A 14,692-nucleotide genomic window follows, 5' to 3' on the forward strand; every position below is an offset into this window, starting at 1 on the left:
CTTGACAATTCTGAAGAACATTGGTTACGTATTCAATATTTTGTAGAATGCCCCTCTATTGGGATTTGCCTGATGTTTTTCTTATGATTAGAATGAATATTATTAATTTTTACCTTAACCGAAATTATACGTGTACAAAGTTTTAAAAGGCTTATTAGTACTAACAGATGTATAATGGAAAAGCAGCCCTCTGAACTGTCCCTTATCACTCTCACTCCCCAGAGCACCCGCCTTCAACAATTTTAGCTGTTTTCTGGCATTTGCTGCCATATTTCTAAGTCCTATGCTGATCTTGCCTTTTTTTTTTTAACAGCCATTTATGATACTATGTAAATGATAATTAGGTAGGTTATTCCTAGAATCTTACGACTACTGAGCTGTTCTTCTTCATAAGCAAATTTGAAAAAACATCAGGTGATGTTCTCAGAGCAGTCAGGGTCTTGCTTATTCGGTGAGGAATTTCGCAAAACCATGATATCAGATGCCTCCGGCTCCTCTGGATGCGCCCCTTATGATTACAGGTTCCTGGCAGGACAGCTGGAGGGTGCGTAGTTTTAAAGGCAGGTGAGATTTGGGCTGTTTTCACAAAATCTTAGAGGCTGAAATCACAGCCGTCTTTCCCTGCCCTCCAAGGGCAAGCCGGGGCGACGCCCTGGGAGATGGGAGCTGCCCGGGAGGGGGCGTTGCAGGTGGCCTGAGAGCTCTCCCCACCGCTGCTGGTCTCATCACTGGTGCTGGGCCCTCCTGGCTGGGCTGTTGCTGTGGTTCGTTTCTCTGGCTCATCTCAGTGGACCAGCAGCCCTTCTGCAGCCTGCTACCTCAGTGGTGATGGAAGCAGCTTCTGAGCATCCTCATTCTGGGTCGGTCCAGTGATTCTGACCTGAAAGGGCCCTGGTGCCCGAGTGGGGAGCAGGGCGCAAGGACCCCAATGACTTATCGTGAAAGTGGAAGTACTGGAGTCACAGTTCCCTGAAACCCCACGGGGTTCCAGCTTCTCAGCATGGAGAAGGAACATACGTGGTGACACTTGACCATGAGCTGCAGAGCCTCTGTTTGGCTGCAAGATTCAATATAAAAGAAAGATGTGTCAGGAACCTCGAGGCCAGTGTGGGTGTGAATAGATGGGCCAAGGAGCCGCTGGGATAACAGCGCCTCTGAAATTCTCCCCACGTCCCAGCCTCTTGGCCTTTTGTGATACTTAGAGAAACGTATGTTCATTATTTCAAAATAAATGCTTTTAATACAAACTTATAGCTTGCTAAAAAAGAATTGCCGTTCTCTATTGGGATTTTTTCTGGGAAGATAAAGATTTATCATCATCAAGAATCTATAATTATAGACTATCTTTTATAAAAGGCAGCCATTAAGTCTTTATTTGCCGCAGCCTTTTTTTTTTAATTGAAGAGTAAGCATTTATAGAGTACACATCATCTCTAAAGTACCTTAGCAAACATTAAGCACTTGTTGCACTAGTATTAAGAGGTAATAGCACCTACGTTTTTCAGCTTGGTTCAGGAGAAACCAACATTGAGTGATTTGAACTTAACCTGGGGAGGGGGCGGGAGAAAGGTTTTCATTTTCTCTGCACTGCTGACCATGTCTCATATACTCTATATAGCCAGACCTGGGCCTTGGAGTGGATTCTTTTAAGCTTTACAAGAAGAAAAGGGAGCAAAGTGCTTATGATGCTTTTAAACGTAAGGAAAACCCAGGAGAAAGGCAGTGCGGGTAGCATGGGACTGAAGAGGAGACCGCAGGGACCTGGGCGCTCGGGCACCAGGACAGGCTCCTTGGAGCTTGACGGGAGGGACCCCCAGGAAGTCTGGTGGTTTGAGGGGGTCAGTCTCTTATACTCGGAAAGAGGAGGTGGAGTTTCTAAGTCACCACGTGCTCAGTGTACATAAGATAACGGAGAAAATGTCTGCATTTATTTAAATAGATGATTTAACATATTGACATATGTTAATTAAAGAAGTGAGCTCTTGTGTCTAAACCACTAGATAATTGCCTTCCTTTACAGAATGTGCTCTGGAGATTTAAATTCTCTCAGCTGAAAGGGTCTTCAGACGATGGGAAAGCTCGCGTGAAGCTGCTGTTTCAGAATCTGGACACGAAGCAGATCGAGATGAAGGTAGGAGCTCATCCACCTGAGCCCAGCCTCACCCGAGCAAGCCCAGGTGTCTGAGGGTGGCCGTGCCGTTCCACCAGCCTAGGGAAAATAATCAGAATTGGAGTGTGAACCCTCCTCAGAAATCAGCAAGGATGTCACAAGAGCCCATAGTATGTCTCCTGTTAGAGGCTTTAATCTCCTAAAATTGTAATCATTGAAACATTATTTGATTCCACTGAAAATCACAATTTGCTTAGTCAGTATTAGCAGGAAAACAACATTTAAAAATACAGGGGAAGTCAATATTTAAAGGAAGAGTTTTACAAACTGCATTAAGTGATGGATTGTGGTATTAGGAACAAACTACTCTGTTAATTCAAAGGATCTTGACATAACTTACAAATTCATTGCATTGAGCTGTCATTTTACTATCAGCAACTGTTGATTCTTTGCATACTTTATGTATAACTATGTTGTCAACAACCCAGTTTTAATATAAACTAAAGACAAACTGAAGGATAAGTTCCATACACAAAACCAAAAGAAAGAGAAAACAAAAATGCAAAACCTACGAACACATATTGTTTGGAAACTGATTGTCAGCACTTTTCATGCACTTTTTGATGAAATTCATCAGAGGGACACATCTCATGTGACATTGTTATATCCGAATATTGTGTCAATTTTTAACACCTCTTCACTGCGGTTAATGATATAAGGCACCACATCTACTTTTTAAGTACAATTGAGATTGTGCAGAAACGCTTGACATTATTGTATCTAGGGAGTGGATGAAATCAAAATCAGACTCTGTAACCACTGTCAAGGCTTTGGTTTTGGAGGTGTACAACAGGGCAGCCAATGGGACAGTGATGCTGGCAGGGACACGGGTCTCTGGGCTGTGATGGCGAGGTGGCCACGCTCAGTCACGCCACCCTGAACAGAGTCCAGTGGACACTGCCACCGGCAGACGGGGGTCAGAGGAGAGCGGGGAGAGGGAGGGAGGCTGGAAGTGATTGTACTGTGTGTTTGGTACTTGATCTGCACGGATGCGGCTAACACAGCAGTTCCTCCTCTGCTGATGCATTGATTTGCCCTTTGCCCTAGGGACTGCGGCCGGGAGGAGCCCCAGGACCCCTTCCAGGCTCAGGTCCTGTGCCGTCCGTGTGAGCCAGGGGGACAGTTAGGAAGCTAGCCCCCCAGTGCACCTTGGGTTCCTGTGCTCACGGGTTCCAGGGACTTTGCCAGAGCACCTGATGTCCCAGGACACGGTCACATGACACCTGGATTCCCTTTTCACAGGGACTTCTGTTTCATTCGGTTTAAAAGTATTTATTTTTATTTTTAATGTTTAGTCAACTCTTGGTTATCTGTGTTGATAGAGGGAGTAGAGGCATTGGATGGTCTAAACCAGACAGTTTGAACAGGTGACGTAAACTTCGGGGCACGTGTGTTGAAACAGACGCGGTTTCTTTGTGGCCCTCGGTTTAGGCAGCTTCAGTTTCCATTTTCAGGAAAAGAGAAAGTCCTAGAAAGTTGTGGAGGCCACAGGGGCGGATACAGGGTTTGCAGAATTGAAGCTTAAACAGTCTGCAGGTGTCTCTTTATGAAAAAAATTACAAAATTGCAAATGCAATAAGCTAACTAGACACAGAAATGAGTATGAGACGCATCAAACCTCCCAGGAGACCCAAACTGAACCCATGTCCACATGAACCCTCCCCCCAGATCCCAGGACCTCCGGCAGCCCCCCTCTGCCTTCCCTCCGGGGCCCTGGGGTGCGAGAGAGTAGGGCACGGGGTCTCAGCCAGTAGCACAAGGACCAGGGGCCCCTTGCTCAGGCCCCTCCCGGTGGGGGATGAAACTGGGGACAAAAGTAGTTTCCACGTTGTCACACGGAGCAGGAAACATGCACGTGGAGAGCCTCTAATAAACACGGGCGGCGGTTTGAAGAAACTGCTTCAGGCTGATGTTCTGCGTTTATTACAGCTTGTGAGACCGAGGGAAGGTTGGAAACGCCAGTCGGGAATCTAGAACCCGTGAGAGCACCTGTAGCTACCGCTGGATTTAAACCAAGAGCCGGGCACTGAGTTCTGAATAGGAACCAGGGCTATGGCCAGTGGAAGGGAGAGCAGCGTGACATCATCAGTGAAGCAAGAGTTTCAGAGAAAACTATTCCTATTAATGGAGCTTTTAGTTATGGGAGTGATGGTCGTGGAGCAGTTAACCTTTGAGTGTTTATTGAGAATCTTTCTGGGATGTTTAATCGCTGCCTCAGGAATGAGCGTAAAGAGAAAATGCCGAGTTGCGCTGACGCCTGGGGGAGGACTTCTGGGGCTTCGGGAGCACAGAGGGGAAGTTATGTTTTCTCTCCATTATTTACAAAAACGTCATGCAGTTCCGGGACTTGGGCTGACCCCATATAGGGAGGCCAATGGCTGGAGCTTTGGGGTTGCAGTCTTTTTTAAAGAAAGTATTTGTTTTCATGTTTTCTACATCTTTCTCCTAAAAAAAGAGTGTAGCATAAACAAGCTTTCTGAAATGAAGGATTTACTTGCCTACTGATCTGCTTAATAGGTTATAAGCGAATTATAGTTAAGTTACAAGGACTGAATTTGGGGTCCACTGCAGGGAGGGACGGTGCCCTTCTATCCCCCGACCCCTTTCCTACGCCCGTTGTTTGGATTGTACGCGTTCCTCTATGATTTCATTTCTGCCTCTAGACTGAGCCCTCAAGGGCAGCTTTCTTTAGCTTTTTATCTTCGGAACTTAGTAAATGTGTTTTAAATGAACAAATTAATGAAGAAAGAAAGAGCAAGTTAGTATTGAAAGAACTACCAGATACACTCACAAAAATTTTTATCAGTTTCCAAGGAAAATATTGTTCCCATTATTGTGAAAATCCCTGACGACTACAGACCTCTGCACACGAAGGTTTCTGGTGAGCCCAGTTGAGAATCCACGGGGCGGACATTGGTCGTTCAAGGCAGCGCACAGCGTGATGAAGAAGAATTCTGTCTTTAGGAGGAACAGAGGCTGGTGTTCTTCACTCTGTGATGATCCGGGAGGATAAACTCCACTGGAAACTATTCCTGGGCGTCGTGAGTCGCGCAGACGGTCAGATGTGGACGGCGGGGGCTGAGCAGGGGTGCATCACGCCGCTGCCGGCTTCAGCAAGTAACCGTGGCGGCGGCGGATGGTGGAGAGATGGTGGAGGGAGACAAGGCCAGGTTCCTCCTGAGGATGGAGTGAAGCGGGGCCTCGACGGAACAGGGGACACGCGAGTGCAGCCCCTTCCAAACATGGGTCTGAAATTGTCCTTAATCTCTTCTCCCGGAAGCTGGAACGGAGCAGAACTTTCCTTTGTTTGCTCTTCTTTTCCCTTCCTCCCTCCCTTTCTTCCCTCCTTCCTTCCTCGCAGGTCCCCTGCACGGTCTATCAGTAAGGTGCCCCTCCTCCGCGTGGGGACAGGGAAAGTGCACCAGCCGCATCCTGCCTGCGGGTTAGAGCCCAGCATCACCCGGCCGCCTCGCCGTTTCTCACCTGCTGGCCTTTGACTCCGCTTCTCAGCTTTCTTCCTGGACGTGTGCTTCCCGTAGACATTTGCTTGGAAAACATCGGTCAAAGGTTTGCTGTGTCCGAGGGTCTCTGTGCAAGGGTCGTCTTGGTTACGACACCTGCTTGGGGACCCACCCCTCCCTCCGAGCCTTCCTGGGCTGTCGGGCCTTCACCGCGGCCCGGTGGGCGGGGGGATCTTTTATCGCACCCGTTACGTTACAAGCCGCCGCTGTGCTCCGTCCTTCATACGCACGACTGCCTCATCCCCACAACCAGCCCAGGAGAGAAGCGCCGGCATCACAATATATGTTTAATATGGCACAAAACAGATTGTTTAAGTTGGCATAAAGTTTACGTTAATTCACGTACAAGCCAAAACGACTTCCCCAGACCTCAATATGTGAATGTTTCTTCCACCAAGAGAGTCAGCCTGTCCTTGAAGCTTCGAAGCCAGGAATTGACTTCTCTCCAGCTATGCGAGTCCTAGGTGGCAGTACTTCCAGTGCAAGGCGGTTCTGTCTGCGTGGAAGATCAGTGGTTCAGTGTAGCCGTGCTATGAATTATCTTCTCTGGATCGCCTGGATGACTTGCTGCAGCTTCTACGTCAGCGATTGCTGCTTCACCTTGCACTTGAATCCTTCTCCCTGCCCGGCTCCACCCGCTGCATGTCTGCTGGATGCCTCCAGGGCAGCTCAGCCCCCAGCCAGCCCCTCCCCTCCACCCGCTCTCGGGCCCTAGCCGCGCCCACTGGACGTGTCTCCTCTGGGGTTAATGAGGCCCGGGTGCCTCTGCGAGGTGCCACCCTGCTCCCTGAGCTCCTCCAGGACGACCTCCCCTCTGCAGAGCCTCCGTCTCCGAGGGACACACAGGCCACCAGGCACCAAGGGGGATGCGGCCTGAGAATCTGCTTTTCCAGGACGCTCCCAGGATGTGCTGATGCCTCAGGACCGCTCAGTGTAAGAGCTAGTGCACTAGGTTTCTTCTGGAATGTTTTGTCAGGAAACAGCGAGGGCCCATTGGACCAAAGTCTGTCCTGGATTTCGGTGCCAGCTCTGTGACTAGTCAGCCTTGTCACCTTGCAGAAGTTACTTAAAACCCTAAAACCTCCATTTCTTCCTCTGGAAGATGAACTTGGCGCTTCACTCGGGGTGTCCTACTTCACTTTTGACCTTTGAGGGTGATGATGCTCTATTAACAGATGGCTTGGAGAGGACCGGCATTGGCTGGGTACCGATGTTGTACCGGAAGCCATGTTTTCCCTCCACGGCCTCCTGTGCTGGCCGTAGAGGGAACCACTGCCCCTCCACCTGGCCCGGCTCCATCCTGGGCCGTGTGGGTCACACCCCACGGGGAGCCACTCGGTGAAGTTTCAGGAACTTTGCCAGCCTGTCATCAGTCCGTGGGGAGTATTTACAAATACCACAGCCATCAGCAAATATGCTGCAGCTCAGAGGCCCCAGCACAGCACTGCCTGGGCTGCAGAGTCCCCAAGTGGGACACCTGTATCTGATTCCCTCAGTGGGCCTGTCTCCACACTCAGTGGCTGGCCCCCGATCTGAGTTCCCTGTAGAATAACACACGGTGAATTGTGTTCTGTGCATGGTTATCCCTGCTAATTGTCAAGTTCAGTTATACTCGTTTGGGGCATTTTCTAAGGGAAATTATGGCACGTATTCACTTATTCTAGAGACTTGTTCATTTATTTAGCAATCATCTCTTTCAAGTATAGCTTTGATCAGCTTCCATGTTGAATTCTTTGGGAAGGGCCGTGGTTAAGGCTCCCTTTGAAATACAGTCTGTGTCTGAATTGCTACAGCTGAGTGGAAACTGGTCTCTTCAACGGTTACAGACTTTAAAATTTCCCCCTTGTGCACTGGGCCATTAGATGACAATTAAGGAAAACTAAAAGCCCAGGATGGCTACCGCTCCTCAGAAGGGCTGTCTTCATCTCACAGACAGTTTTTGACACGTGTCTGCAGTTTGCACAGCAAGATGGAAATAGGGGTAGTGCCATAAGGAAATGTGATTTCTGCGCGAGGAGATGTATTGAGGACATCCGGGCAACGTTAACACTTACACGTTCATTGAAAGTGTCACCCTTGTGATAGATGGAACATTCCTGAGAGTAAAGATTATAAAAGAAGAAATGTTTTCTCAAGTTTGGGTGACCTCAGTCTTCATAGTTTGATGAGCCCAGTACAGACCCTCATGACTTCCTGAGAGTTTTAGCTAATTAAGGAAAAGATCAAGGTTTTAAAACACTTAAAATTTGATAATTATGCCAAGCTGTAGGTCATATTTAAAATCAGTGTTTCAGCCACCATGAAATGTTAAAAGACTCTATAAAAATCGAGGTCATTGGGAAAAATAAATTGCAGAGGAAAGTAACTGGGTGACAGGGTTCCGTGGGGAAACTCAGAACATGAGACGGGACTTCCTGGCCATGTGCCCCAGCCTCTAGCTGACCTGCTGAGCACGCGGACACACACATCCATGTGCACGAACACTTACAACACACGTGTGCATGCATGCACACAGGCACACATGCATGCACAGCGTACACACATGGGCACATAAGTACAGGGGCACGTGTGCACATACGTTCACACATGTGCACAGGCGCACGTGCACACACACAGGGTCTAGCATGATTCGTTCTGCTAAATTGGGAATATGGTGCGCCCTGTCGTGTGAGAGCTCTGACGGGCTTCAGCGGAGGCTGACGTCCTGACCTGATGCTGCTGGCCAAGTGACTGAAAACCCGGCACAGATGGAGTCAGGATGCCGCACAGAGGACCTGAGTGCTAACCTATGTTAGTTACAAGAAAATCAAGAATTAAACCCAATTGTCAGGATATCAATGCAAAAAACCCAGAAAACCAGTGTGTTCATGTTTACAGCCACCTTTCTTCGTTCGTGTGTATTTGTACTTACTTGAGTAACTTCCTTGTGGTTCTAAGAACATAGAATCTGTTAAATTTTCTGTAATGTGTTTTTCTAATATTTATAATATATAAGTACATTCTATTTTTTCTTGCAGGAACTGGAGTTTCAGGATCTGACGGCTGTTCTACACTGCATCCACTCCTTCATAGCAGCGAAGGTGGCCTCGGTGGATCCGGTATTTATAGACAGTCAGAGTATTGCCAGAAAATACATGTATAACAGCTGAACAGTGCGTCTGTTGAGTGCTGAAATTTAAATTATTTTCTTAAGAAATGAATATTTCCTGCACAATATTGCGACTTTGTGTGATTTTATAATGATCCTATAGTTGTGATACCAATAAAACATGTCACTAGTTTCCAGAGATGGGTTGGACTTGTTCCATCTGACAAGGAACACAGCCTCTGCTCAGGCAAAGCTGTGGCTGAGAAAACTTGACTTACCTGTGAAATAAGCCGTGTCACCACAGTCCTCCAGATCACGTGAAGGTGCCAACAGCACACACTGCTAAAACCCACATTTCATTTCCATTTCTATTTCCTTACAATCGAAAATCCCAAGAGCTCACCACTTTTATTTTCCCCAAGAATGGAAAGTTTTCCTTTGGATTTCCATCATAGTTTATCCCCGGACATTAGATATAGTTCTCTGTGCTATACAGCAACTAGGGATGATCCTACTAAGTGAAGTAAGTCAGACAGAGAAAGATAAATACCATATGATATCACTTATATGTGGAATCTTAAAAATGATACAAACGAACTTATTTACAAAACAGAAACAGACCCACAAACGTAGAAAACAAACTTATGGTTACCAAAGGGGAAAAGGTGGGTGGGAGGGATAAATTGGGAGCTCGGGATTAACAGATACACACTACTATATATACATACACACACACACACACACACACATATACATATAAAGAGAAAGATAAAAAGATGCAGTGGTCGTTGATGGCCAACTTGATTTCACTCAGAAAAGCATTTTCTTCTCAGTGGCCAAGACCCTGCTGGACACAGGGCTGTGGACAAAGGATTTCCATCTCAGGAGGCCTTTCTGCCCACCATGGCCACCGTGGACAAGTGAACACTGGGCCACTCGGCAGCCCTGCAGACTTGCAGTCAGGGGGAAAGGGACACAGGCCACCCATCAGAAGCACAGCTAAGTCAGAAAGATGTGATTGGTGAAAACGCACCCTAGAAACTTTGTAAAGCTCCCAACTGGCTAACCCTGGGATAAAACTAGCACAGTGTGTGTTCTGGAAGATAGCACTACACTGAAGTTAAAAGACTCTAAATCCAGGGAGACAGGGTCAACAGAGCTAGTGTGAGAAAAACATGGAGGTCTGAGGTGAACAGCTGATGGTAGGTTTATTCATTCAATAAACACTTGTGGAAGGTTCTTCGGGGCAGGCACTGTGGCTGGTCCTACAGCCACAGCAAGAGGAGGCCGAGGACCCGGCACAGCCTGTGGGCTCGGATGAGGCCAGGTGGCCTCAGGAGGCCAATGTGACAGGTGACAGCGGCCGCCGTAGCAGCTGAGATCCACCCTCGTGGGTCAGTTCAGACATGGGATGTGGTCTTCATGCTTCCAGAAGAACGTTGGCATATTGGTTCCAAACAGACATCATTTTGTAATATAACACGTTTTGTATAAACTATACCACAGGTTAGGAATTCTAGATTTTTGTATAGTAATTAGGAAGCTGGTTTACTTTAAAGCCCTGGACCACTCATAAATGTGATGGTAATTGTACCACGTTAGCAGGTTTCCATAATCTGGCTTATAGTGTTCTTTTGTGTGTGTTTTTATTTTAAAACTCAAAGGCGATACCCACATGACTTAGAATTTCCTCACTCTTGATAGAACACTGCATACTTGGAAATTTGCATAAGAGTGAGTGTCTTATTTCGTTCTGGCTGCTGTAACAGAAAACACAGACTGGGGGCTTATAAACCACAGACATTCATTTCTCCCAGTTCTGGAGGCCGAAGTCTGAGATCAAGGTGTCTGCAGACTCTGAACCCTCTTCCCGGTTCAGATGGAGTCTTCTCGCTGTGTCCTCACCCAGAGGAAGGGGTGCTATAAGGTCACCAATCCTATCATGATGCTCCACCCGCGTGGCCTCATCAGCTCCCAGAGGCGCTGCTTCCAGACACCAGCACCCTGGGGGCTTGGCTTCCGTACATGAATTTGGGGGGAGAGAAACAGAGCCATAAGAACACAAATGTAACTGGCTTTATACAGCTTTAGTAATTTTTTTCTCAAAGTGGTGAGAGTCTGGACAGACTTTCGTGACTGAAGTGCAGGTGACTCAGTTCTGTCCTAGAAGACATTCTTTTATTTGTTCAGAAAACACTGATAAATCCCTACTACGCTCAGGGCCATTAACCATTAACTGCTGTAGGTAATTCAGACACAGAGAGTTCGGGGTCACGTATTCATAGTTGTAGGAACTACCCGCCCACCGTTATTCCCCTTGTCATTAATTTCTTTTTTTTTAATTTTGTTTTTCTCAGTTTTTTTGGTGTCATTAATTTCAAAGGTCAATGCATAGTTGAAGTTCCCAAACCTGAATGTATTCCAACACGTGCACTGACATACAATTGTTGGTGATGAAGAAAACCCCAAACAATGGTGAGAGGAACATATATAGCTTCAGAATATTCAAGGAAAATATAAACGGCGTTCTAAAAGATAAAGTAAGCTGCTACCTACAGTATGTCTACAGCATCCATTTCAAATTCATAAGTAATACGCTGAGTGTGATAAATTAGCATCGTGTTTATGCTGATAGGTATAGAAATGCCTGTGTCGGCTTAGAGCTCTTTTCTCCCCTTGGGAAGAAAAACCACCTTTGAAGACTCTTCAGCCGAACGGAAAAAGCAGGTCCACTGTCACCCAGCTGGCCTCTCTGTTTCTCTCACCCTTTCCCTTTCCCTGCCCATTGCATGCATTCGGGACGCAGGTAGAATAATGCTGAGAAAACTCAGCTGCACAATCAGCAGTCTTCTCCCTGCTCAGGATTTCAGAGGCGTCCAGGGCTTCAGCTCACGGGGTTGGGGGTGAACCGCTCTCAACTGGATTTCTGCCCCTAATCAAAGAGTATTCTAGAACCAGGACTGCAGCGGTGAGCCAAGCAGACAAAATTCTTTGCCGTGTTCCCCAAACTGGAGCCACAGTTCCGACAGGGAGTCCTGAAGACATATTCTGGATGCTCTGAAACAAGGGAGCAAGGACTCCAGGACGTTGAATCAGCAACAGGCCTCCTCAGACAAACTGCTCTCGGGGTCAAGGCTTCGGACGCTCTCTGCTTCACAAGGTCACGAGGATCCAGTCTGGACAGAGATGTTCTTTACGCACAAACTGCTGGAATGCGGGGAACTGGAAACCCCCTCAAGTCCAGTTCCTGTGCTACAGCCATGTCACCAGCTCCTCCCTGGCGGGGACTTCTGGTCACCTCCATCAGAAACCCTCCTACCCCTCCGGCCACGGGACAACCCCGGCCAGCCCCAGGCTTTTGTGTGTGTGTTCCTTTTTGTTTTCACTCACTCGGCTGAAGTTTTGGCGGAGTTCATCTTTTGTTGTTAGTCGTGGATAATGAATTTTCCAAGTGTGTTACAGACTTACCAACCCACGACCTCTCAGGGAAACCATCCCTGCTGTGTTGGGCTTTTCCTATCTAGTAGAACCAAATGTTGGCCCTTTCAGGGTCTAACTTTCAGCAGAGAATATCTGAAAACATTTATGCAACATTATTGACAGAGGAATTCTTTGGAAAGAACAGCACACCTGAAAAGGTGAGCCCTTTAATTTGTAGATTTTAAACATCGAAACAAAAAGATTGATTAGTGAGTTTTTTTCATTTTTTTTCCTCATTTTAAAATTTTAAAAAGAAAAATTATGATGAAGTAAATTTCATCAAATTACTTCCCCCACAAATTGCTGCTAGAACATGTAGAAGACAGAAAAAATCACACTCTTAACTTGGGTCTACGTTAGCAGAGTAAAGTGGTGAATTAAACACTCGTCTTCATAGTGGAAGAGAGGCTCTAGTTCGGTTTACAGCATCTACACAATCGCATGAAAATGTATTCCGAGGCAGGAATTACTCAGTATTTCCAACCCTACAGATCCGTTAGGCTTCGGATTCTAAATTCTATTTCTGTTTTTTGTTGAAGCTGCATACTAACCACGATTCTGCTATATTCCCTTGTTTTGATAAATGGCCTCAGTTCCAAAATGCAGCATGAGGTAAAATTAGAGCAAAGATTTGGCCAAATCCGGAAGGTGAGGAAAAGTAGATGAGATGAGGACCCAGGAGGCTATTTTCAGTCACAGGTGACGAGTGTTTCCCTCAGTCCCTTGGGAGTGAGGTCCTGAGTCTTTCCTTCAGGACGCTTATGTCCCTCGAGTGTGTCTCCTGGGCATTGGGTGCAGGCTGGGCTCTGACAGGTGCCTCCTACCCTGACTGGGGTGGGAGGTACGTCAGCTCACAGGTCCCCCTACACCGGGGAAGAGAAAGAGGAAGGAGGCCCCGGCCCTGCCGTCCGGGGGCCAGCTGTCCACTTAACTACAGCCCGCCCCCAAGGCCCCTGGAAGTGGGGTGCACAGCCCCCTTCCACCCGCAGGGCCAGCCTGTCCTCCCCAAATGCCTGCCGGGAGCGAAGCCCAGCTCTGACCTTCAGCCGGTCGCCCAGTGCCAAGTGCTTTTATAAAAAGTGTGCCCCTTTTCCACTGCTTGCAGGAGGACGCCGCCGCACGAATCCACACAAACGGGATTGAGCGGCCTTTCTGCTCTTCAGACAGTCCACGAGGGACATTCCGACAAGTCTGTCTGATTTGAGCAAACCAGTCATTAAGGGGCTTTGGGTCGTGTCCTCAGAGGTTCCATTTCTGCCTAGAAATGACCCGAGATGGCCTTCCACTTACAATGGAGCAGCGATCCTCCTGGACCTGGGCCGCATGTCTGTGTCGCCCACAGGGCACCGGACACTGTCAGCGCAGAAGGGCCAGGGGTTGTCAGGTGATGCTGCTCCTGCCAGGGGGGCCCAGAGTTGGCCAGGTGCACAGCCCTACTGCGCGGCCAAGGCCCAGGCCATAAATGAGCAGGGGCCGCGCCTTCTGAGCCAAAGCCAGGCCCGAGCCCTCCTCCCCACTCCCCCTTTTTCCCCAGAGTTGAGAATAAAGGCATTTAACCACAGGTAACATTCCGAGATCAATCAATGGTATTTCAGAACTGAGCAAACTTAAATGCCTCTGGCAATGAAAGAAAACCAAATGCACGTTTCTAAAACACTTCCCGAGGGAGGGTCGTGGCAGCATGACAGACAGCGGTACAAAAGCACGAGCACAGCTTTGCTGGAAAGGGGTTTATATACTGGCAATGACAAAACAGATAATACAGAACATGGTTGGAAAAAGGATATATGCTTTATGGGTACCTAACAGTAAATTGACACCACAGTAAGGGACAAGAATATTAAAGAATACGTACTTCTCCTGAGAAAAAAATTTCTCCTAGAATAAACTGTTCCTTTAAAACTGGAATTCAAAGCGAATGCAAAACAAAAAGAATATCTACATGTTTCCTTCAGGGAAATCAATACTCCCAATTTCCTCCAGGTAGAGGTTGTTTTTTACCTTGACTCACACACAGAGAGAAAACCCTGCCTGCCCTGAGCACAGCCTTTGTCTCGGATTTGGCGGGAGATTCATGAGCTCCACAAGAAGAATATGTGCCTTCACGTGTGTGTACCATATGTATGTGTGTGCACAGATGTGTGTGTTCCTGCCTGTGTGTGCCTGCATGGGAGCATAAGTGTGTGAGCGCATGTGTACGTGTGTGGGTGTGGGTGTGCATACATGTGTGAGTGTGTGCACGTGTGTGTACGGAGCAGGGGGAAGTCAATTTCAGAAATAAACATGGATTCTGTTTCCAGAACCTGGAGAAGTGAGCTGAGGACACAGCAAACATCTACCAGCCCCACCCCTTCCCCGGGGCAGACTCTCCGTTTGAGGATCTTCTGAGAAACAAAAACAAACAGTCGCCATAGGGTCGTATGACGTGAAGCG

At 47.5% G+C, this 14,692-nt stretch overlaps 1 protein-coding gene across 1 annotated transcript in view; it reads left to right on the top strand.

The window, feature by feature from the left end:
• SNTG2 (syntrophin gamma 2) overlaps window positions 1-8,840 on the top strand; it is a 129,848-nt gene extending 121,008 nt beyond the window's left edge. The window contains exons 18-19 of the mRNA XM_060117912.1: window positions 2,021-2,131; window positions 8,709-8,840. Of these exons, the coding sequence (XP_059973895.1) occupies window positions 2,021-2,131; window positions 8,709-8,840 (243 nt within the window). The remainder of the gene's footprint in view (window positions 1-2,020; window positions 2,132-8,708) is intronic.
• Window positions 8,841-14,692: the final 5,852 nt, after the last annotated feature.

This window comes from Mesoplodon densirostris, chromosome 14, assembly GCF_025265405.1.
Source record: "Mesoplodon densirostris isolate mMesDen1 chromosome 14, mMesDen1 primary haplotype, whole genome shotgun sequence".
NCBI lineage: Eukaryota > Metazoa > Chordata > Mammalia > Artiodactyla > Ziphiidae > Mesoplodon > Mesoplodon densirostris.